The sequence below is a fragment of the Halichoerus grypus genome, chromosome 6 (assembly GCF_964656455.1).
Source record: "Halichoerus grypus chromosome 6, mHalGry1.hap1.1, whole genome shotgun sequence".
Classification (NCBI taxonomy): domain Eukaryota; kingdom Metazoa; phylum Chordata; class Mammalia; order Carnivora; family Phocidae; genus Halichoerus; species Halichoerus grypus.
The window spans coordinates 108,552,217-108,578,371 of record NC_135717.1 but is presented as its reverse complement, the minus strand read 5'-3'; the positions used below and the strand labels follow the sequence as shown (position 1 = coordinate 108,578,371).

Here is a 26,155-nt window from a genome sequence, read left to right as displayed (position 1 = left end):
ATACTGACACAAGAGAACTTTACTTACATAACTAACAAAAAGAACAGGTAAGACAATCTACAAAATAATCATTTTTCAGAGCCTATCAGAGAGCTGAGTTTGTGAAGAAGTCTAATGAACTAAAGTCATCATAGGTAGAGCAATGGGGAGAGGAGGACATAGTCATTAATGTTCATAAGAAGAAAACAGTTTAACTTTTCAAGATATTTAAAGACAAAGTGTAGGTTGGAATGACTGTATTGAATCCCCAGAAGCCTCCAAATCAAGGAGCTTCTGTACCCATTAGCCAATTCTTTTTGTAGGACTTCACCAAGAGTACTCAAAAAAGCTGGGGGCAGGACAAGAGAGCCAAGAGAGACCTCCCTCTGAGGCACAGACATCTCAGATCTGCTCAAGTCCCAGAGCAAAGCAGGAAAGTGGAGACCCTGCCACTTGCACTTCAGGCCTTCTACTGAATAAGCGTGTGACCATGCGTGGCTGGGTGAGTGGCAGGAAAGCGAAGACAGATCGGCTTCCCCAGAGAAAGACTAGTGCTTTGGGTCTGCTGAAGTCTGACTGAACACAGGAGAACTGAGAACTTCTCCCACCCTCAGGAACTCCAGATTTTAGACTAGTTATCAGAAAATAGCTGTCTGGGGCAAAAGAAGGGAAGCTGAAAGAACCCTTCCTGAGAGCCAGGCTAGAAGAGCAAACTGAAGTCTGATGGTAAGGCTGGAAAACATTCAGATGTGAGAGGATTTTGATTTTACACTCAAATTTGCTTGGCCTCTACTGAACTGAATCCAACTGCAAAGCTCAGAGCACCTCAACTACAAATTATATTGACAAAATGACAATTTTGAAAAAATGACATGCATTTTCCTGGGCATAAGTAATATTTACTTTAGGCTCTACTAGTCTTTTTTACACAATGTTGGGATATAAAAAAAATTATCATGACATGAGAAAACAAAGAAATGTGATTTGTTTTTAACAAAGGAAAAAAAATCAACAGAGCCAAACTTAAAGATGGCCCAGGTGTTAAATGATCAGACAGGGATGATAGAATAACTACTATAAATATGTGTAAGTATCAAATGGTAAAGATGCACAACTTGTATAAACAAATAAGAAATTTCTATGGAATACTATGTAAATAATACTAAAAGGAGCTTAATGCTAAAACAAAAAAAAAAAATCCTGGAAATAGAAAGAAATACAAAATCAAAATCATTTTAATGAGATTTTCAGCAAACTGAATGTAGCGGAGGAAAGAATCTATGGAAGTGAAAACAAATCATTAGATACTATCTAAACAGAAATACACACAAACATACATCCATGATCCATGGAACACATCAAACAATCTAACATACATGGCAATAGAGACCAAGAAGAGAAAGAGAGAATGAGACAGAAGAAATACTGGAAGATATAATGGCAGAGAATTTCCAAAGTTGGGGAAGATATCAACCCAAAGGTCCAAGTTGCCAGGAAACCCTCATCAGGATAAATATATTTTCATCAAGCTGAAAAGCAAAAAGGAAAAGAAATCTTGAAAGCAGCTAGAGATAATGGACACATTAAATAAATATAGGAATATAAAGTAAAAACAATAGTTGACTTCTTATCACAAACAATGAAGGCAAAAAGATGAAGAAATAATATTTTTAAAAATGCTCAAAAACAACTTAGAACTTACATTCAAAAAATTATCACAAATATGAAATGAAAGAAATTTTCTAATGTACTACGGCTGAAGTCTTTGACTCCAGCAACCTGCACACTCAGAAATATTTAAAAAATTCTTAGGAAAATGATACTAGACGGAAATTCAGTTGTACATAAAAAAATGGAGAACCCATTCCAAAATGGAACAAAGTCCTCACTTGCACTTAATCTCTCTTCTTTCTCCAGTAAGTGCTTCTATCTTCTACCCAGATGCTAGAGCCAAAATCCCATGAATCATCCTCAATTCTGCCCTTTCCCTCAAATCTCCATACTTGATTTGTTAGAAAGTTCTGTTTTGCCTTCAAAAATATATTTCAAACTCACCCACTCCTCTCCATTCCCACTGCTATCCCATAGTGCCAGCCGGTGACATCTCCCACCTGGACATCTCTCCCCTGCCATATGCTCCAGGGGGGGTGGGTGGGAGGGATGGGGTGGCTGGGTGATAGACATTGGGGAGGGTATGTGCTATGGTGAGCGCTGTGAATTGTGTAAGACTGTTGAATCACAGATCTGTACCTCTGAAACAAATAATGCAATATATGTTAAGAAAAAAAAAAAGAAGATAGCTCGAGGGGAAGAATGAAGGGGGGGAATCGGAGGGGGAGACGAACCATGAGAGACGGACAATGGACTCTGAAAAACAGAGGGTTCTAGAGGGGAGGGGGGTGGGAGGATGGGTTAGCCTGGTGATGGGTATTAAAGAGGGCACGTTCTGCATGGAGCACTGGGTGTTATGCACAAACAATGAATCATGGAACACTACATCAAAAACTAATGATGTAATGTATGGTGATTAACATAACAATAAAAAATTAAAAAAAATAAGATGCAACTATATGTTTCAACAGAAAACATACTTTAGATTCAAAGATACAAATAGGTTGACAGTTGTAAAAGATAAAACATGTGAACAGGAACCATGAGAAAGTTGGGGTGACTATACTAATATCAAAAGCACCCTTTTTAAAATGCAACACCTGCAGCCTGAGTCCTCTTCTCTAATGTTTCTCTTTAGCACTAATCACCATATGACTTACTATACATTTTATTTTTTCTTCTTTTCTTTTTTTAAATTTTATTTTATTTAAATTCAATTAATTAACATATAGTGTATTATTAGTTTCAGAGGTAGAGTTCAGTGATTTGTTATTTGTTCATCATCATCTTTCCTACTAGAATGTAAAAGCTTTGAGGGCAGGATTGATGTGTGTGTGTGTGTGTGTGTGTGTGTGTGTGTGTGTGTGTGTGTGTGTGTTTCCTCTCTCTGTTTTTTTCGTGGATGGTCAGGTGTATATCCAGCATGTAGGACTGGTTCTGACATACAACGGAGGCTCAGTGAATGTGTTTAATAAATAAGCATTAAGGGCCATGATCTAGGAGCTAAGGATAGAGTAGTGAATAAAACAAAATCTTTATCCTCATGGAACTTGCTTTCTAGTGGAATATATATATAGATAGATAGATAGATAGATTTTTTTTTTTAATGAGAAGGGTATTTTAATTGAGCTACCCAGTAAGCATACATAATTAATGGAAATGATTACAATTATTATTCCTTTTTCAAAGCAAACAAAAATTTTAAATGTGTTTATTACATTTTGTTCTCTAGTATCTATAATCAGTGTCAATTTGTCCAAATATCTAATATTATCTATAGTTTCATCATTATCATCCATTTTCATTGTCTTCAGAGAAATAGAAACTGCCCACACTTTAGGTTTATCAAACATCTAAATGGTTTCTTAGGTAATTTTTCAAATGGTCTGATTTTGCCAAGCATATTTATAAGTAACTCTTATACTCAGCAACATGATGTAATAGAAATATTTTACCTATTTCTAACTCATGTGTATTCTATACACTTATGTGGAGAATCACTTAATACTAGAATATATGTAAACCCTCATAACAGGCTTCAAGTTCATATTTGGTTCATTTTCCATGATAGCAATAAATTATCAAAGTAAACTAACTCTAAATTAAAACCTCTCAGTGATCAATACAAATAAATCTCATTACCTTAAGATGAAGCAAAAATGAGAGCAGGTTTGGGATACGCTGGGATTAATTCTTTTTCATTTTTTTAAAAAGGATAAACATTTTATTCACTTTTGTCTTTTTTTCTCTCCTCTGATGACAACTGAGCACATATTTCTATGTCTTCATTATGTATCTAAAAGAAACTCTAGCAACACTAAGTTTGTTTAAAAATAATGTCAAAATGACAAACAGAAGCAGGTTATTTTATCAAAAGGATCATCTATCTTCTTTGATATTATAAGAGATAAACTGCTGTGTGAAATTACAGGCTAGTCATGACAAATGAGGATGTAATAATTACGGACAGGAAGGAGCCCATTTACTCATTTATTTTTTTTCCTGATCAACTTTTAGAAAATCTTAATATAAGAAAAAAATTAAAATCCAAAACTTCCTTGAAGATGTTTTGAGGAAATTCAAAGCAGGTAAGATCATCTTTGAAAAGTAAAGGTTATGGTAATAAGAATTGGGTGCTTAAATTAATATTTATAATGAAAGTGGCTTTTAAAAATGCAGAATTATAGTACCTATATAATTGTAAAAAATGGGTCATAAATAATAAGCTATAGATGTCATTTGCCAAAAAAAAAAAAAAAGATTTCCCAAAGTTCTTTTTCCCCTAGTAAATCTTAGAATTACACAGAGCTCAAATTAGAAAACCAGGAGGCCTCTCTTTGCTTTCCCATTATAGATACAGACCCACTGCTTCTTCCCCTGCAGTTTTAAAATGTCTAAGTTCCTTGTGGTTTCCTTCACTACTAATGCACTGGGATACTTAAAAAAAAAAAGTTTAAAAATAGGAAAGAACTTCAAGGTAGATGAAATCCTTAAAAAATCCAGATATTCATTTTTGATAAAGGAATTCATTTAAAAAAATGTACAGATTAATCAGACAAATGAAACTCACCCGTCTTTGCATCTTTCCAGTCATCTGAAAGAATAGTCTTGGTCTGAATAGTGTATTTTGATATAGGACTATGATTGTCTGAACCACGGCTCCATGTAAGAGCCACAGAAGTGGCTCTAATGTCTTCTATTCGTAGACCACCTGGAGGGCCTGGAGGGCCTGGAATGAAAATTTGGGTAATGAATCAGTGAATCCCAATTAGTGAATTAAGTGCACATTAGAATACAAAAGCATCTTCTTTGAAATTAATCCAAAGAACATTTATACAATATAATCAGTGTTACCACATTCCTTTTAAATATAAACTATAAGAGGTGATAATAATAGTACTTATGGTCTTCACTAAATGATTTCACAGTGTCTCTTTTTAAATAAGGAGATACATGCTATCATTTTAAAATGGCATTATCATTCAAGATACATATGACAATCTTTGGCTCATAAAATGGATACACATGAAAATCTTTGACTTAGAAAATGCAGTTGGCATTAAGAGGACCTAACAGATTGTGGCACAGTACAATTTAAGAAATGCTTGCCGAATGCATAAATCAGATATGGTAGCACAATTCAGTCCAGATATGAGAATAGTTAGTCAAATATTTCACTGTGCCTCCCATAAATGGCAAATACTTTTCTATATCCCTAAATGGTTATTGGAAATTTATTTTACTTGGAGTAGAAAATACATACAATCTGGGAATGATTATATGTATCATTTTGGATAATATATTTCATGTTAGTTATAATAACAGGCATAAATAATATTAAAAGAAATATTTCTACTTCTATAAAATGTAGAAAACAATTGTCAACTCAGAGATATACCAGAAATGCCCTGAAACATTGAATAATATATTGAAGAGGCTTAGGACAGAAAAGTTATTAATGCAAAACATAAAACAATGTTAAAAATAGGTTTTCATAGATGCTTCCTAACTCAGCACCAATATTATTCAATGAGAGCACTGTACCTGGTGGTAGAAATGAAAAGACAAATGAGACATAACTTCTGGGTTTTGAAGAGCTTTTTGTCTTGAAAAGGGTGAAATGGACCAGCAAATAAATAACTATAATTGAAAGCAAAAATGCCATGATAATGGCATACAAGATATTTATACTTTGCATCACAATTTCTTGTTTTTAAAAATGAGAAAAAACATGCTTTAAGTGGTACAGTGGCATCCATTGCTTACAATGCTAAAGAAGTTTCCCGGTTAATAGAGACATCCTTTAATAGACATTTCAGAAAATACTATCACTTGTTTTCTTTGCACCAGAAAGGGTCCATCCCCAACTAATTTAGGCATATTAAATATAATTACAACTTTGTTAAAATGATATCTTTAGTTTTTCGTATTGAATGTAGTACTAAATAAGACATTTGTTTTTATCTTAGCTAAATATAAATGCCTTACTATTTATTGATCAAATCAGATGTTTAGCCTACATGGTTTCATGGCTTTTTTTTTCCTCCAAATGGGTTTTGGTCTTTGAAAAGGTATAGACAATCTCCTAGTGGTTGGTCCTGAGGGGGAAGAGGTGTAGGTAGATTCACACAAATATATTACTGCTAATACTAAAATAACACAAGACACATCCTATTGATGGCAGTAAATTTTATTATTTGGAGGTATATAACATATGAATAGAAAGGTAAATAAACTTTTATAAATGTATAATTTGTAATAGTGTACTTATACTTCTTGATGTTAATTAAAAGTAAAAAATACAACACGCAGAATAAATGAAAATAGACACATAAGTAATATAGAACACATGCAATATTCAGAAAGAAAAAACTGCATTTTTCATTACCCCTTTACTTCACATAAAGCATCATCCCAAGTCAATGATTAAATGGAATATTTCAGGGTATTAAAATTTAAAAATAGAGATGAAAAATAAGGGAAATTATTTTTAAAAGGAAGAGAAAGTCATGCATTCAGATACTTTTTCTGAGCACAAAGGTATGAAGAAAATATTAAGGGGAATTTAAGACAAAATTGTCATAGGGTAGGCTTTAACTGTGCAAGTGTAAATTATTTGCCTGCTGTTATTCTCTGAAGTTCTTGGAGTGGCAAATGAGTAATATTTTAAAAGGTCAGACTAGAGTTGTATGTTATGAACATATTTGTTGGAATACTATATGCAAAATAATTTTACTCAGTCATCCATTCAAGGAAGAGAGACATTGTTGAACAAAATACTGTAATTACCTTTACAGTTTTTCCCTCTGATATATGCCTGGCCTCTAATGGGTTCTTAATAAATATTTTGGTGCATATATAAATGAGTTTATCACAATTAAACTCCCACATAGTTCTATAAAGATAGCAGTCATCCACAATACAAGCTCCCTTCTTCCATTTGCCTTGAATATCATCATAAAGAGGTGAAGTTAAGAGAACAAATGGAAAGGTGTTGGTTGATAATCCTCAAAACCCTGGTGTGGCAGTGTAACTTGTTAATGTGGAGTAGACCTATCCATCTAGTAATCGACTCCAAATATCTCCTGGAAAATACCTGAGAGAAAAACACTATTAAAGGCAGAGATTTCAGAGTTTAAAATTGGCTTGACTTAAAATTCTGTGCCCTGATTTATCTTGGGCAAGTTTTTCAAATTTATTGTTTCCATTTTCTCATCTGCAAAATGGGAGTAATAAAAGTTGATCATATAGAACCATTTTTTAGGATTGAAACAATATCTTTAAAGAAGGTAGTGGTAGACCTAGTCCATAAAAAGCCCTCAGTAAACTTTAGCTACTAAAAGTATTACTGTTTTTATTCCTGCAAGAGCTTTCTGGGCATCTGAGTTACTTAGCAGGAGTAATTATTAGTATTTGTTAATAATTGGGAGGGATCTGTTTATCAGATTGTTCACTTACCACTTGTTTTCACTTAAAAATAAAGTGTTTTCTGATAAATTTGTTGAAGGTGAGGAAAAGTTGGGAATGTGTAGTCCCTTCGTTTGTACTAAGAAATCAGGATGTAGCAAAAACAGAGTGGTACTATAGAGACAAACTTGCACAGCCTTGGAGTTAAACTCAGGGCCAGTACTGTACTGTCTCCAGGAGGAAGATTTTCAAAGCAGTGTAGCTGATAATACTTGTTCATTTTTTCTGCTCAGAATGGAGAAAAAAAGTGTTATGGTAGAAAGTAAAATAATGCAACTACTTGTTCCTTAGCACACACACAAAAAGGCATTAGGAACTGGTCACCCTTGGTTATTCTTTCATCAGTGGGGAAAAAAAAAGCAATACATGATTCTGACTAAGAGTTCCTTCTTCCTTCCTCCTCCCTTTCTCCCTTTCTCTCTCTCTCTTCCTCCTTTCTTTCTCCTTCTTTTTTCTCTGCCTCCTCTTTCCCTCTGTTTCTATTTTTTCTGCCTCCTCTCTCCCTCTCTTTAAACTCCTATTGTTGTATACTCCCAAGAAATCTGTAAGTAAAGAATTGAAGCCAGGAAAAATGTAAGCAAATAGACTGTTACATGCAGCTTATTTCATTATTACTCTACTAATATGTCTTTCCAATATCTTAGGTGGTCCTCAGGCAGATAGCTAATGGTTCCTAAGAATGTTATTTATGCCAAATTTAAATTATAATGAAACAGAGACATTGTTTAGATAGAAAGGACCTTTGGAATTTCACATGCATTTTAAATGTCTAGATACATTAGATTAGAAATTATTTTAGCCTTCCATTTTCTTTCTTTCTTTTGTTTTTAATCACTAAAGATTGCAGGTGAGGGTGTGGAGGAACTGGGATATTTCTCTGACTAGTGCTGGTAAAAGCTTTCTTTCGATTCTTCTCACTACCATTAAATATGTAGGAAGCTGGAAAGAGAAGGAAATGAGGAGAAAAATGAGAAAGATCTGGGGGAGGAGATAAAAAGCTATTTAAAGTATACTTTCTCTTTTTGTTTTTTATCGACAGTCTGACCAAATTCTCCTTTTATAGAATTAACAGTGCAAACTTCAGTGTTGATACTCTGCATCTCCTTTTCCTATTCAAAATCACAGTGCTCTATCTCTATCTTTCTTTTTTTTTTTTTTAAAGATTTTATTTATTTATTTGAGAGAGAGAGAATGAGAGACAGAGAGCATGAGAGGGAGGAGGGTCAGAGGGAGAAGCAGACTCCCTGCCAAGCAGGGAGCCCGATGCGGGACTCGATCCCGGGACTCCAGGATCATGACCTGAGCCGAAGGCAGTCGCTTAACCAACTGAGCCACCCAGGCGCCCCTATCTCTATCTTTCTAGGAGTTACCTTTCTATACTTCTCCCCATAGAGGCTGCTACTATATACTTCCCTTCCAGTTACATTACCTTCTCTCTTACTATTCTTGTTTTTCACTATTTTTTTCCCTCTGGCTTGAAATATCCCTCTCAGAGATTGCTGATTGAGAATGCTCCATAAAATCTCACCTACAGGGTATAATTAGTGGTCTACCAAGGTCCTTGTTAGTGTTATGTTTCTATGTTGTAGGTTCTTCAAAGTCAGGCAGGAGTCTACAATTACCGAAATGTGTTTCTATCTTGTTTTTTAACCTACTGAAGGACTGTAGAAATTGCCAGAATGGTCCCCTATCCTCTGTGGTTCAATGCAGTATCAATTTGTAACATCTATACCCTCTTTCCCTAAATTCCTCTAGGTTCTCAATGTTTTAACTATGAAATCATTGATTGCAGGCAAATAACAGAAACACTTCAATATGTAATATAGATCATAGACATTTTAGAGCTCATGTAAGCCAATATCTGTACAAAGGACGCAGAAGCGTAGAAGGGCTATGGCCAGCATTACACAGCTAGTCTGTAACAGAGGGCAGAATCAGGACAATAGACTGGGTTTTCCAGCATAACCCACATGAAATGAGAAAAAGCCCATTTGAAATTTAGATCTTGTCACCCAAATGTGCCTGTCTGCAAAAGACCTCCAAAGAACTACCTGAATACTGACAAGTTTACCCTGTTGTTTTCTTGGGCTTGTCTGTTATTTTTAAAACAAGTGTGAACTCATAACAACATAAAATTTACATGACATAAAACAGTGAATAAAATTTTTTTAAAAGATTTTATTTATTTATTTGACAGAGAGAGAGGCAGGCAGAGGGAGAGGGAGAAGCAGGCTCCCTGCTGAGCAGAGAGCCTGATGTGGGGCTTGATATCAGGACACTGGGATCATGACCTGAGCCAAAGGCAGACGCTTAACTGACTTAGCCACTCAGGTACCCTAGTGAGTAAAAATTTTATATTGTATATTTTAATAAAAATATTTTACTGAGTCCTTATCATATTGAAGTACTTGCTAAATCTTTCATAATTCTTACCAATAACTAATGATGTAGGTGCCATTATTTTCCCTATTTTACAGATGAGGAAACAGAGACATGGAGAGATTAAATGACGATAGTCATCCAGCTAGCAAATGAGAAAGCTAGGATGTAAACACAACCAATTTGCCATGAGACCATCTTTTCAATAACTATAGTACAATTATTTAAAACAGCGTTATCAGAATCAAATTCAAAAATGGTATTGAGCTTTTCTTTGGAGACCTTTCTTGTTGGGAATCATATGAATTACTTGGGCACAGCTGTACACTTTAGAAAAAAGGACAAAAACTGTAATACATTGATCATAACTTTTAAATCTTTGCTTGATCTGTTAACTCAGATAAATCAAGATAAACACATCACCCATCTATAAATTCATACTCAATACACCCCCAGTTTTTCTTGATCACTCTAAAGGCATCTGTTAGTCTTTCCTGAATTTTACGAGTGTCTTTAGGAAAAAATACCTATGTATGAACAAAATACAGATGTGATTTCCACTCAGCTCTTATTCATATGTAATCAGAGGAAAAAATGAGCAAGAACACAATTATTTATCAATTTTGTCATTTCTTCTTTAGGAATGTAGTAACATTCAATGAAAAAGAGTTTAGACATTTGAGGAAAAATAGCCAAAAAAAAGTACTTTTTTTTTTTTAAGATTTTATTTATTTGACAGAGAGAGAAATAGCGAGAGAGGGAACACAAGCAGGGGGAGTGGGAGAGGGAGAAGCAGGCTTCCCACTGAGCAGGGAGCCTGATGCGGGGCTCAATCCCAGGACCCTGGGACCATGACCTGAGCCGAAGGCAGACGCTTAACAACTGAGCCACCCAGGCACCCAAAAAAGTACTTTCAAAATGATTACTCACACACTATAGTCTGACCATATTTTCTCAGTCAGTAATTGAGACACATTTTCTGATGAGTCAAATGGGATAGAAGACTTGAAATTGGGAGCCTCCAGAATTCACTGGGCTGCAGAGCAGCCTTGACTACACCCCAGACATCACTTGAGTCTATGCCAGTCCTCAGGCAGTGCTAAATACAAGTGTACTTTCTTCCTCTTAAACCCGGACTTTCTAAACAACCGGACCCCAAAACTCCTGGTCCTTTTGGGACTCCCTTCCACATGGCACATGTATTTAATAGAAACCTTCATGTTCCAGAGTTGCTGCAAGCATGAAAGATATCTAGTATCACTCTTTCTACCTGTAATTTCCGGTAAGTAATTAAAGCAAACACCACATGTAAATATTCTGTGGTTCATTGTTTATTTTTACTAAAATAGCCAATTTTAATGAAAAGTTTGAATGTTAAGGAAACAAAAATTTTTCAGAACAAATTATCTCCTCTTTTAAAACAAAATAATCTTAAAATGACATTACTGAAAGAACATCAGTTATATTAGGATAAGCAACTTCTTCCTCTTCTTTCCATGTGTCAGCTAAAGTTCCTTTATTATTACAGGCCTATTTCTGTTCTCAAAATTAGTTAAGACAATGGCTCTACCATAATGTTATGAAATACAGTTCAATGTCATGTGATTTTGTCAATGTTTAAAGCTGTCCTAAGATAAAGCTAAATGGTAAATATCCCTACCATTTAATAGGAGTATGGTAGTTTTTTAACCTCTAACATTTATAAAAGTGAACTTAGATCCATTAGTAATGAGAATAAGGCTAAAGGGAGAGCAATGAATTTGTAGAACCTGTACTTGTCATCGATGCAGTTTATTTAAACAAGAATATTCTCCCTTTCCTGGCACCAGGAAAGGCATACTTGTCATGTGATTTCCTTCCTAATTTTTAAATTCTTTCTTTTCAAACTATATTGCCATCTGGTCTTGGTGGTATACTTTCAATTATGAACTATGTAAGAAGATGCCCACAATGATGATTCATGCATATATCTCCATGATGATATTTATAGGTACATGAGAATCTCAAATTAATTTTAAATATCGTATTAACATGGTAATTGATCTGGATCTCTAGTCTAAACTCTAAGACAGTTCCATCTGTGACAATGACTGAGATGAGAAAATTTAAAAAATTAAAAAGATGGAAATTAAGTAACATCTTGAGCCAGAAACATTTATTCTTTTATGATGACTAATGAATTATTTTAAAAAGAACACTGCATATGTATTTAAGAGTCATATCCATATCCCTCAAAGCTTTCCTGAGAGTTCTTCCAACAACAGATGGAGTTGCTTGAGTTACTAAATGAGAAGTTCATATAATACCCTATACCTAAATATAAACCTGTTTCAGAGCAAAACTATTTCTGGTGAAGAAACAAGAATTTTAAGCATATCTCTTTGACCAAAGAGGGAAAATGAAAGTATTTTCAAACAATGAAATTTAAGCAGTTCCAGAAAGAATTATATACACTTCCTTTTTATCCTTCACTTCTCCTCAAGTCCTTCCAGTAAAAGTCTCCAACTTCCTGCCCAAATTAAAGATCCAAGAAGGCTGACAGTAGGAGTTAATAAAATTAAATACGCATACATGCTGTTAATGACTTGGTATCTTCACTTAAACCTCGCTACCGAGATGACAATTTTCTCCACATGCTGTCCATTTTCACTTCCCAATCCCAGGAATTGTGCCAAAAACCCTACAGAGCCATGGGCAGTCGTGAGTTGTTTATTGCTGCTTTTCATCCATTCTTGCCAAAGAATATATATATGGCACCAGGATACAAAAGACTACTGGAGTAATGCCCCTTAGCCTGTGTCTTAATTAAGATGACTCCTTAGTGAATTTGACAACAATATTGTTCATTACCTGCTTGGCTAAATCAAACAGTCCATTCAGTGGCAATACTTTTGTATTAAAATTCACCAGTTCTTCATAATTTTTTTCAGGTAATGAGCTAATTTATGAGATATATAATTTCAAAGAAAAACAGGACATGAAAACACAAAAATTTCACTTGGCCATTATAAGATGTACTAGGTTAGTTCACTAGACATTTTTCATATTAGTGAAGCTATATAATTATATTTTAAAATATGTTCCTGCTCAAAAGTATGTTTAGAAGTTTCAAAAGGAAAAATCCTCTAAGAACTAGATTGGAAGGGAAAACTGCAGGAGCTATAATATTGAGTTAATTAGTAAAATCTAGTATAATATGTTAAAAAAAAGAAAAAAGAAAAAAAAAGCTTTCACACAAATGGTGAGTGTCAACGATCACCAGGTTGGAGGCAGGCTGGCACAGACGGGGAGAAAAGGATCCACCATGTTTTTCTCTCCACCTTTTCTGTTTTTACCTGCAAGAGGAAAGATCAAGGCTGAAGGGACAGTGTGGATGCCCATTTAGGGGCAGGAAGCCATGTACTTTGGGGATTTGCCATGAGTCCTTGATGGGTAAGTTGAAATAAGAGCAAAGAAAAACATCTTCTTCTAGACACTGGAGATGGGGGTCCAAAAGAAAAAAGGCTAAAGTGACAAGCTTTGGCCCAATCAAACCTCCATTCCCCAGTAACAGTGACTGCCTTTCTAAAGAACAAGAGCTGTACCTGGATCCCTTCCCCCGCCACTGCCTTAAACAAACAAACACTAGAACCTTTGTAATTTCATGCCATATAGTGCAAGTCTACTTACTAAAACATATGTTTGATGGCTTCTAACTAAGAAAAAATACAAAGGGTGAACTTAGCAATGATTCTAAGAAACTAATCAGTATTTGGGAATGGATGTCACAGGAATTTGTGCCATGAGTAATATGGTATTTATTTTTTATGCATATATATACATTAAAAGCACAGGAGGAGGAAGTAAAGGAAGATATTTATAAAAAGTCTCCATGGTCAATGTGTGAATTCTAACTATTATTATTCTCTTCATAAATATGGAATCTGAATCTTATAGTGATGAACTGACTAGGTTAAGACCACAGCTTAAATAGTAGGTGAAGTGGCTTTCTTTTATTTTAAATTTTTTTAAAGATTTTATTTATTTATTTGACAGAGAGAGAGAAAGAGAGAGAGTACAAGCAGGGGAATGGCAGAGGGAGAGGGAGAAACAGACTTTCTGCTGAGAAGGGAGTCCGATGAGGGGCTCAATCTCAGGACCCCGGGATCATGCCCTGAGCTGAAGGCAGACGCTTAACCGACGGAGCCACCCAGGTGTCCCTGAAGTGGCTTTCTAAGGTACGTTTGCCTAATGCCAAAAGTCATACCTTTTCTACTGCACCATATAGATCTTTTAATGACTGTATGTGTATATTAACTATGTTATTAGAGAAAATCATGGATGATATAATAACTATTTTATTAGAGAAAATCATAGGATGATCATCCACCTCTTTCCCCTAACCATAACTAAGGATAATTTGATTATTAGAAGTAGACCACTTTATAACCATTACTGTCTCCCTGGTGATAGCTATTTAAATATGAAAAACAATATCTACGAGAAAACTTGCTTCTGCTGACTACTTATTGCAAATTTTGTCGAGATTTCTAAGTTTTCAATGAGAAGTGAAATTAATAATTTTGGATATATTCCATCCATGCACCCCTCCCTCCACCTTTAAATAGTTTTGGTAGTTTTTGCTATATTACCAGAGTTTGCTTCTCTGAAACCTGACTTTTTAAGTCTGGCGAGAGGGTACTATGCACACTTACACAGTGAGTGTAACTGCTGCACAACGGAGTATCATTTCCTTGATTTAGGCACCATAGCTACCAGCATACACAGGAACATATCAGACAGTGGTCCTCCAAGTTGTTTAAAACACCAGTACCAGACAGATCTGACATACTCCTGTCAGTAAGGGTCCTGTGCTCCTGGAGGAATTCTCGGGAACGTGTGGAGCTGCTCAAGCTCTGGTTGTTGACAGCCAGCAAGACTGTAGGGAGCTGAAGCCCAGATGTGTGCTCTTCAGTGTGACAGACCCTAGATTATTTAGTGACACTCACACAAGGGATCACTACATCTTGGCATATCACAAGTTATTTGTTACTGATAAATTTGTGCATTACTTCTTTTCTAAAATGAAGTGGATTCAAGGTTGTCCCTTCAATATGCTAAGTCTTACTCACTTGCACCATCCCAGTCCACTTTCAGTCAAAGGACTTGGCACTCCCCCACTGCCCTGGGAAATACACATAAATCACAGCCAACTTCCTCACCTCCTCTTGTGTCCACAGAGCAACCATTACTGACTGTGAATATTGGATAATTAGAAATTAAAACAGTGTGTTACTGTTTAGGGGGAAAAAAAAGCCTTGGGATTTATGCCAGAATATGCATTGACTTGCGAGTGTATTGTGCAGTCAAACACGACAATGGAAAAGTGCTGTAGCAGAGGAAAGACAGAATTCACTGCTGTGCTGATGTAATGATACATCCTAAGTCACATTTAGATAACACATGGGGTGTTCTGTCACACAAGAACAGGGATCCCGTGGTCACCTTCGAGAGGAAGTGGAGAGGGTGCGAACTATGGTACAGGTGGCTTTGTAGGATACCGAGAGAGAATCTACAGAGTCAGAGAACACTTTTCACATTTCTTCCTTTCTCTTCGAGTATGTCTTAATGAATCCCAGGGATGATGGTAGTGTAAGGAGTTGTGTGATAGGAATTCAAAAGCACTAAAATCTCCTCCCTGCAACTTCTTAAACTGATCACAGGTTTATAGAGTAAAGACTTTTTTTGAGTTTCCTTTATTCTCATTTGTTTAGGTGTGAAAAAAACCTGTGACTCAATCAAATTCTCAGGGGCTGGGCTGGTGAGGTTGGCTGGTGGCAGAGAGATGTTGGTGCCAGGAAGCCAGTCTGCAAAAACACCATCAAGAAAGAACTGGATGTTCCAGAACCTTGAAATGGCAGATTCCACAAAAATCATACGTAAGAAAATTGTTTTGCTTAAATGGGATTTTATACTACTAAGTCTTTCCTTGGTTATATTTTCAGCAATGAAGCTAAGGTGTTTTTGTCTTCTTTTGTTTGATAAAATGAACCCAAAAGAGAAGGTTTGAAATTCCAATTTCAAATAATTTAAAATTTTACTCTACTCTCTAACTTAACTTAGAATTATCATCAATGCTTCACAGTGGTTTGGGTGGGCAATTTATTAAACCATATGCCAACAGTGAAGCAGATGTAAAATAAAAATTATATGATCTGGTTTTTATATTTCAGGAAGTTGAACATTAAGGAGTAGTGAGGAAAAATAAGTAACATAGTATATTTGGAGCACTAGTATCTGGCCACTTTCTGGCTTTATAAAATAAGAGCGGAAGACTATTTCTTTTCCTTTTTTAAACTTCCTTTGCTTATGAAATGGGATTACCAGTTCTTACACTACTATTTCACAGCAATTTTGTTAAGATGACATCATAAAATTTATATGAAAATCCCATAGGCATATACATTATAAGGTAAACATTTAAACATTTTGAATGAATTAATTTTAAAGCTAAAGAGCACATTTTAAAATTAAGCTTTAAAACCATCTACTGTATTAATTGTTTTTGCTATTATAATTGTACAATGTTGAGTAGCTAAAATATATATTTTTTAAATTACTATAATTTCCTGTTATTAGGCCAGCCATAAATATATCATGGGCAAAAATAAAATTGCAAAAATCTGCATCTGTGACTTTCTATAGAATAAATACTTCTTACCATAAAGAAAGAGACCTACTTTTTAATTTTTCCATATTGATTATTTCATCTTTTGAATATATCTGAATTAGTGTTTGGTTATACTGTGATCCAGCAATGAGCTTGGATATTACATCTGAAGTCAGACTGCTTGGATTCAAATCTTGTTCTTCTACTTAGTACCTGTATGACCGTGGGCTAGTAACTTAGCCTCAGTGGGACTCAATTTTCTTATGTGTAAATTGGGGATAATAATAATATCCATCTCTTAAAGTGGTGCCTGGTAAGTAATAAGGCTTTAATAAATATTATATACCTTTATATGGTATAAAAATACACAATACATTATATGGAATATGTATTTTTATAATATATATCTTTATAATATTTTATTATGTCTTATATTATACACTAAATTATGTAATTATGTATCTTTATTTTGTATTTTGTATTCATAATACATGTCTTTTCACGGCATAAAGATTGGAGTTGGAAACATATAATATTTTGCCAATATAAATTGAAATTACTTTTAAAATATGAACTAATTGCCATTTATTTATGCTCATAAAGACTTTTAGGTATCACTGATTATCTGTACTGCTATTGTAATTTGATATAATTGGCATAATTGTCAGAGGAATTTGGCATCATTGGTAAATATAACAGATGTATACAGCACTGCCATGCAGCGTCTAAAATCATACCGTGGCTATTAAGTTCTGTAAAGCTTTTCTCTTTTCTCTCCTGGAATCTGAGTGAGGAGCAGCAAGTTTGATGATTATTTTTTAAGGGAGCCATGGATACAGACAGACTGTGTAGCAAAGATTAAGTTCCAGTTTGCCAAAAGCTGACCAGTTTGATTAGGAGACGAGGAGAGTCAGGAGCAATTAATTAAAGAAGAGGAGAAGAAATCTTCCAGGGAAACTTCTCTCACTGTACTCCAGTGAGGAAAGAGAAAAGTGATCTAAATTTATATTAGTGCATGCCTTATAGTGTTGTCTACCAGTTTATTATCCTCACAGTTGTAAGTTTTAAATTTGTAAAATGAACTGTTGAACTAGATAATTTTCAAGACCCGTCTTAAAGCTTAAGATAGGTGACTTATTCTGAATGAATTGCATACTTTGTTGATATATTTGAAAATTACCTTGAATTTACATGAACTTACATTGAGAAATACAATTTCAAATCATTGGTGTACTTTATAACTTCACTAGAAATTGGATAAGTTGTTATTTTTACTAAAGCTTTTAGTAGAGAACGATTAATGAAACAATCAAGCTACTTTCTAAATTCTGTATTAAAAACAGATACACATCCCAGCTCATTAATCCAGCATTTTCATGTAACAGTTACAGAGAACTGCCCCCTAGCAGCTTTTGAATGTGTTGATCTCAATGGAAAGGAGAATGCTCAATTTCTGGGCAGGCTTCACTATTAACAGATGTATCCTTGTGGTTTAGTGCCAGGTGAGGTTGGGATGCCTCAGGACGGCGCCCAGTCAGTCATTGTTCCAGCCCGTGTGGGCAGCAGGGGCCGTTTTCCTGCCCCAGTCCTGCGAGGGCTGAGGAGATGGAATCTTTAGTCTGTCTCCGTGGCAAACTTTCTTGGACCACGCAAGCGGAAAGTAGAGGCAATTATCCAAGTATCTGAGGTAAATGTGTGTTTTTCTGACCCAAATACTTGAAAAACTACCTCAACTCGTCTTTTGGGTTGACTATGATGATCTGGGCACATCTTTCTGCCTATATAAGAGTATCTCTTTTCTGCATCTCTTCACAGAAATTCATGAAGTTTGGGGGGGTGGTAAGGTGTGTGTGTGTACTGGTAGCCTGTCTAACTTGGTATGTATTCTACAGGAAACTTTTTTGTCCGTTCTTCCTAATTTTATAATGACTAAATTGATTAATTTCAAAGTCCTTTTGAATTCATTTAGACATAGCATGTCTTAATAATTTTGAATATAAATCCACAGTTGTGTATTTCATAACAATTTGAATTTTGGACTTTTATTTTTTATTTTTTTATTTTTTTAAAGATTTTATTTATTTATTTGACAGAGAGAGACCAGCGCGAGAGGGAACACAAGCAGGGGGAGTGGGAGAGGGAGAAGCAGGCTTCCCGCGGAGCAGGGAGCCCGATGCGGGGCTCAATCCCAGGACCCCGGGATCATGACCTGAGCCGAAGGCAGACGCTTAATGACTGAGCCACCCAGGCGCCCCTGAATTTTGGACTTTTAAAACACAATGGGAATATTTACGCCAGATACCATGGAAATCTAAATTGCGATTTAACACCAGAAGTTCCACAAATTTAACATGATGGCAGACTTTCTTTCCTTTTGCTTTCACTGATATCCTAGGTCTCTGAGTTAGCCATACAAATCGAACTCTAAATAATCCAGGAGTAATTTAATCTCTTTTTAATAACTGTCTATAGCTTATCTTTTTCCACAATGTTTTAAAACTGTAACTACTATTTATTAGCATGTGCCAGACAATGGGAAGGAAAAGAGAGAAGAGTAGAAGCTGCAAGCAGTAACTTTTACTACTTAGTTGCAGCAGTTCTAGAATGGACTTGGTAATCTTTCTGGTACTATACCAAATTAACTACAGAAAGTTTTAGAGTATTAAAGTGTTAGCTATAGAAGTTTTAGAAATTAACTATCAATTTTATTTATTCGTATTCTCTGGAAGGAGCCTAAAACAATGAGAAAACTGAACTGAGTTTCCAAGATGATCATCACTAAGTACATGAGTAAGACAGGGCAAGTTTCTCTGAGTTCAACTTTACAAAATGAAGAGATAGGAATTATCTAGATAACTTCTAGGATTAAATCTAGATTTCAAATTGTATATTCAAATTTGGACATAAATGCAGAGATTTCATATAGCTACTGTGAAGAAGGAGGAAACAAGATGCAACTAATGCATGATTTGACAATAATAGGACGAATAAAACCCATTTATCTTAAAGAAAATGTTTATCAATTCCATATTTTTTAAAGAAAGAGTACTAATTAACCTGGAACAACAATCTCTGAGTAGATGCATCAGAACCTATCTGGCCTGGACAGCAAAGAGATGTATGCTTTGGGTATGAACTCTGCTAATATGTAACAGCTGGGAGTAATAAATACTCAGGAGCATTTCCTGTAGAAAAGACCACTAGCCAACCATTGATGATTTAATATATAGCAATATTATTTAGACTAAAAAATATATTGACAGCTTCCATCAGATTATTTATTTGGCTATGTTATCTTAAATTATTCAACACAGGTTTTAAAACTGGGTTAGTCATCAACCAAAATGATCTCCTTAAGAACCAGTCTGGTAACCATGTCATTAGGCCAAGTAATAAAAACTTCAACAGATTATATCAAATAAAGATGGCATCTAATTTACATCCATTTCCATTCTGCAACTGTATTTTGGCTTTAGGAATAAAGTGGAAAGCTTCATACGCACGCGCGCACACACACACACACACACACAGACACTACTCATCTAAATAAAAATCTACATAAAGCATTATGAATATAAGCTTCTGATAGAAACAATTCAAACTTGATTTGGGATACAATGATTTATACAGTTTTTGTGTTACCTGTTTTAATTTCAGCTACTCTTTTTCCAGAATGTTTCCAAATTTCATGTAGCATATGTTAGGCTTTGGAAATTAGACCAAAAAAAAAGTTTCAGATAGTGAAAGTCTTTTTTCTTTTGTCTTTAAATCTCAGATTTACATCAAGAAATTTTGTTTAATATGGTATAGAAGATGTAAAAAAAGGGGGGGATCTGAAAAGTATAGTCTTGATTGCATTTTCTATTTTGGCAATTTTAGTGGCAAACATTATGTTCAGCTGGGTGTCAGGAAGGTCTTCCTAACAGCTGGTAGCAATGCCAAGAATATTTATAACACAGCAGAAATACCATGGAAAGTGGTAAAACACGGATGTCAAAGCCTAGTTTCTTGCTTTTGTGAACTAATTTTATGGTCCATTTTTGAATGTTGTCCAAAAGTGCACTCATGAAAGAGAATTTAGGTTTGGCAAGCTGCAGAAATATCCCCACAAGTGCTGCTGAATAAATCCTGAAAAACCTTTCCCTCTAAAGGACAATCTTTTAGCTGAAGAGCTTAAGTTCTCCAGAAATGTCTTTTGTTAAAGAATATTCATACAGGGCTTTTCATGTGTGTCAAAGCTTGCTTCATGAAACAACCTGAAATACATTTTTATGGGACCTAAGATGTAAAACATTTATTATAACAGCAACAACAAGGGCATTTATATCAATTCTATTAGTTTAGATTTTTATTAAGAAGCCTAAAAACATTTGAAGTTTAATAACTGGTTCTTTTTTTTTTTTGAATTACGAATAGTTTAAACTAGGGGCGCCTGGGTGGCTCAGTTGTTAAGTGTCTGCCTTCGGCTGAGGTCATGATCCCAGGGTTCTGGGATTGAGCCCCGCATTTGGCTCCCTGCTCAGCGGGAAGTCTGCTTCTGCCTCTCCCACTCCCCCTGCTTGTATTCCCTCTCTCACTGTGTCTCTCTCTGTCAAATAAATAAATAAACTCTTTAAAAAAAAGAAATAGTTTAAACTATAAAGATTTTTTAGATATTAAGCAATTAACCATTGTTTAAATTCTAAATCCGTTGGCTATATTATACACACATCTATTTTAAAAGGTTAATTCTGAAGTTACATCCTTCACTGATAATATTGTTTTTAGTTGAGTATATATGCTATCTTGGTAGAAAAAAAATCTTTCACTAAAATCTTCTATAAGCAACTTTAAATGTCATAATACCAAGAATGGCATTATAATCTCTTGTAAGGTTATCTTAATTTTTATGTTAGTGCTCTAGTTGGGGAATATTTCATCGTATTGTTTTTGTTTTTTCCTTACTGTTGATACATAGTCAGATTGAGTAGTTCTGTGACTAACTGTAGAGGTTTTGAAGCTAAATTATCTTACTTAGTGGGACTCAGGCTTTAAGTTTAGCTGTGCTAAAATGATGATGAAGGGGTGGGAAAAACTCATGGACTTAGCTCTTCTCCCCACCTGGGCTGTTTCCCATTCCCATACCATTCATGGCCTTTATATCAGAGCTCCCTTCTGTGGCTTCTGGCAAAACATTAATATCACTTTCTCAGTTGTCTGCTGATTGACTTCTATTTGGTTTATGTAGGACACACTGGAGGAAAAGAGGACCTTAGTATCTTATGAAACACATTTCTAAAGTAATTTATCTCCAAAATACATTTGATAAACAAAACAATATCATTTGCAAACTATTTTCCATGGATTCCCTAGAACAATAATTTCCAAATCAGTTAGAGACCACTTTATCGCAATCATCTTAGGGCCTTATTAAAAATAAAGATTGGCCAACCCAAGCCAGGCTTGAATATTTGGTCACTTTGGAATGCTGTATTAATTTGATGTCCTCCATAATCATACTAGAAAATATATTTAGTATTTATTTAAAGAAAAGATAGAAATACATAGGGAAAAAAAAGAGTGAAGATGGGTTCTGGGGAAAAAAGCGTAACACACACACTGTCCTCTGCTGCCTTCAGTAATTCAGCTCTGGTCCCAAAGCTACAAGCCCCACTTGGTTTTTTTCAGGTCTGGAGGTTAACTGAACCCACTGCCTTAGAAGGTAGTTTGTGGCCATCACTTGCTCAAACATTATCTCTGGGTGTGCCATACTGCACTTCTAAAATTATACTATCCTCGAAAAAAAGAGCCCATAAGTACTTATTTTTTTTTTATATTTTCAGTGTCTTATATGTTCAGTGACTTTTTAAACTTCCTGTTTTGAGATAACTGTAGATTCAGATGCAGTTGTGAAAAATAATGCAGGGAGATCCTGTATCTCCTTTGCTCATCCCTTACCATAACATTTTGTATCGCTAAAGTACAATAGCACAACCAGAAAGTTTACTTTGCTAATAATCCACCAACCTTATTCAGATCTCACTAGTTTTACATGCCTTCATTTGTATGTCTGAATGTTTATTTAGTTTTGTGCAACTTTTATCCATTGCAGTTATAGAGTAATTTCATCACAAGGATCCCCTGTGGTATCCTTTCATGGCCACATCTACTTCCCTTCCTCTGCCCTCTTTAACCCATGACAACTATTAATCTATTTTCCTTCTCTATAATTTTGTCATTTCAAGAATGTTATGTAAATGGAATCATACAGTATGTAAACTTTGAGATTGGCTTTTTTTCACTCCGCATAATTCCCTTGAGATACTTCCAAGTTACATGTATCAATAGATCATTTCTCTTTTATTGCAGAGTAGTATTCCATGGAACTGACGTACCACAGTTGAATCATTCACCTATTGAAGGCCATGTGGTTTTTTCCTGGTTTCAGTTATTATGAATAAAGCTGCTATGAACATTTGGATACATATTTTATGCGAACAGATGTTGTTATATCTCTGAGATAAATGCCCAGCAGTGCAACTACTGGGTTGTATGGTAAGTACATGATTAAAAACTGCCGCACTCATTGCCAGAGTGGCTGTCTCCTTTTACATTTTCATCTGCAGTGTGTGAGTGACTCACTTCCTCTACATCACTATTTCTTTTTTAAGTTTCATCATTCTGATAGGTATATAATGATATATCATTGTGGTTTTAAATGGTGCTTTTCCTTAATGGCTAATGTTGTTGAACACCATTTATATGCTTATTTCCCATTTGTATATCTTCTTCATTGAAATTTCTTTTTTTTTTTTTTAAAGATTTTATTTATTTATTTGACACAGAGAGAGAGAGAGAGGAATCACAAGTAGGCAGAGTGGCAGGGAGCGGCAGAGGGAGAAGCAGGCTCCCCGCTGAGCAAGGAGCCCGATGTGGGACTCGATCCCAGGACCCTGGGATCATGACCTGAGCCAAAGGCAGACGCTTAACGACTGAGCCACCCAGGCGCCCCCATTGAAATTTCTGCTCATGTCTTTTGTCATTTGTCATATTGGATTGTTTTAGAGTTTTGGGAATTCTCTATAGATTCTATATATAAATCTTTTGTTGAACGTGTGGTTTGCAAATATTTCCTTCCAGTCTGTAGGTTGTCTTTTCATCATCTTTGCAGAGACTCACAAAGCAAAAGTTTTTAATTTTGATGAGGTCTAGTTTATCACTTTTTCATCTTATACATTATGCTTTTGGTGTCAAGTCTACAAACTCTTACCTTATTCCTAGCTGCTGAACATTTTCACCTTTATTAATTTTCCTAAAAGTTCCATAGTTTTACATTTTACATTTAAGTCCATGATTCATTCACTTGCAGTTGATTTTCTATAATGTTTGAGGTTTAGGTCAAGGCTCTTTTTTTTGCCTATGAATGCTCAATTGTTCCAACATCATTTATTGGAAAGACTATCTTTTCTCCATTGAATTACTTTCGCATCTTTGTTAAAAATCATTTGAGCATATCTGTATGGGTTATTTTCTGTGTCCAGTGCTTATGCACCATGGTTCATCAAGCCAATCTTTATTCTAACTTTGCTAAACTTATCCCAGCGCTATTAATTCAAAATCTTCCAAGAGAGAGCCTAGAATTGTGTGTCTTTAATCATAGTAGTAAATCTGGTGTATAGCCATATTTGGGAACCCTGCTCAGAGGTTACACAAGGATTTTTTATGAATCTTTGCTAAGGTTGGTGGTGAGGAAGTAGAGGATAGCAGGTGACTTTGTGACTCTCCCATTTATTAAATTAATTAAGAAATATTTAACATTTAGGGAAAGTTATGAAAAACAAGAAATGGCCACCTATGTTCTCATCACTTGGCTTAATAAATGAAACATTACCTATAAAGATGTAGCTTCTTGTCGGTCCTCTCCCTCCTCAATCACATCCTCCTCCCTTTCTGTCTCCAACCCCAGAGGTAACCACTCTCCTATATTTTATAATTATCATTTTTACACATTCTCTATATTTGACAATATAAAATACACACACATATGCATATACAACCATATATACAGATATATGTCTAATTTGTTATTTTACTAGAAGTCTGACATAAAAGCGACTACCAACTTGATCAGAGGGCAAATTATCATTCTCATCAGCCTTCAAACCCAGACCACAGCATATCCTGAAGTCTGGTTTAGCTCAGTTTGCTTAGATTTACCCACACGTTTACTAGTTTCTTTGTTCACCATGCTTTCTGACATCTCAGAATTTAATTCTGGGATTATTTTCCTCTCTTCGTGAATTTTACCCATCAGACATTCCTTTATACATAACATTTTCTTGGGGGATAAACTCTGTTACTGTTTGTCCAAATATAACTTTATTTTTCCTCATTATGAGTGATAATTTGTCTGGATATACACTTTTTGATAGACAGTTACTTTCTGTTTAGCATACTGAACACTCTACTCCATGGCTGTAGTAGTATCCACAGCTGCATAACAAATTACCCCAAAACCCAGTGGCTTAAAACAACAATAAACATTATCTCTCACAGTTGCTGTGGATTCAGAATTCTTGAGTGGCTTAGCTGGAGAGTTCTTGATCAGGATTTTGGTCAAGGCTACAGTTACCTGAAAGCTTGCCTGGAGGATCTGCTCTCTAGATGGCTTAGTTGAATGACTGGGGAATTGATGCTGGTTTTCAGTAGGTCATCCTACACCTCATGTAGCCTTCTCTACAAAATTGCTGAAATGTCCTCATGACATGACAGCTGGCTTCCTCCAGATTGAGAGTTCCAAGAACCAAGGGAGAAGAAGTGATGTGATTTATGACAGTGTTCAGCAATGTCACTTCTGTTGGCATATACAGCAACTCCCAGTGTAAAAGGGATTATTCAAGTGTTGGTATACCAGAAAGCAAAATGAGTGGGGGCCATTGTGAAGTCTGGCTCCTCCCGTTACTTTGTGGCTTTTTTTTTTTTTTTTTACTTTGTGACTCTTTTTTTTTTTTTTTTTTTAAGATTTTATTTATTTATTTGACAGAGAGAGACACAGCGAGAGAGGGAACACAAGCAGGGGGAGTGGGAGAGGGAGAAGCAGGCTTCCCACAGAGCAGGGAGCCCGATGCGGGGCTCGATCCCAGGACCCTGGGATCATGACCTGAGCCGAAGGCAGATGCTTAACGACCGAGCCACCCAGGCGCCCCACTTTGTGACTCTTTATTGCTAATGCTGAGCAGTCTGTGGTCAGTGTATTGCTATGCCTTTGCAAAAAATATTTTTCCCTCTTGCTGCTCTTATAATCTTCTATTGGTTATTAATGTTCTGCAATTTTATTTATTTTCATTAATTGTTCTTGTATTTCATTGTGATTCTTAAAACTGAGAAGCTATATTTGTCACTAATCTTCCTAAATTTGTAGTCAGTATCTTTTTTGAAAACTTTTCTCTCCTACTTTATCTAATATTCCTTCTGGTAATCTGATTTGACAAATATTGCTTTATCATTAGATCCTTAATATAATAATCTCATTTTTATAATTTGTCTTTGTCTTTCTGTGTTTATTTATTTGTGTTTGTTTCCTCATATACT

At 35.3% G+C, this 26,155-nt stretch overlaps 1 protein-coding gene across 3 annotated transcripts in view; it reads right to left on the bottom strand.

Moving 5' to 3' along the window:
- Positions 1-26,155, bottom strand: part of CNTN1 (contactin 1) — a 359,923-nt gene that overhangs the window by 76,837 nt on the left and 256,931 nt on the right. For 2 of the 3 annotated variants that reach the window (XM_078075892.1, XM_078075891.1), the window contains one exon: positions 4,661-4,819. In XM_078075892.1, coding sequence (XP_077932018.1) covers positions 4,661-4,819 — 159 coding nt within the window. Of the gene's footprint in view, positions 1-4,660; positions 4,820-11,245; positions 13,272-26,155 lie in introns of those variants that run through there. The other variant, XM_078075893.1, reaches the window with a different exon arrangement.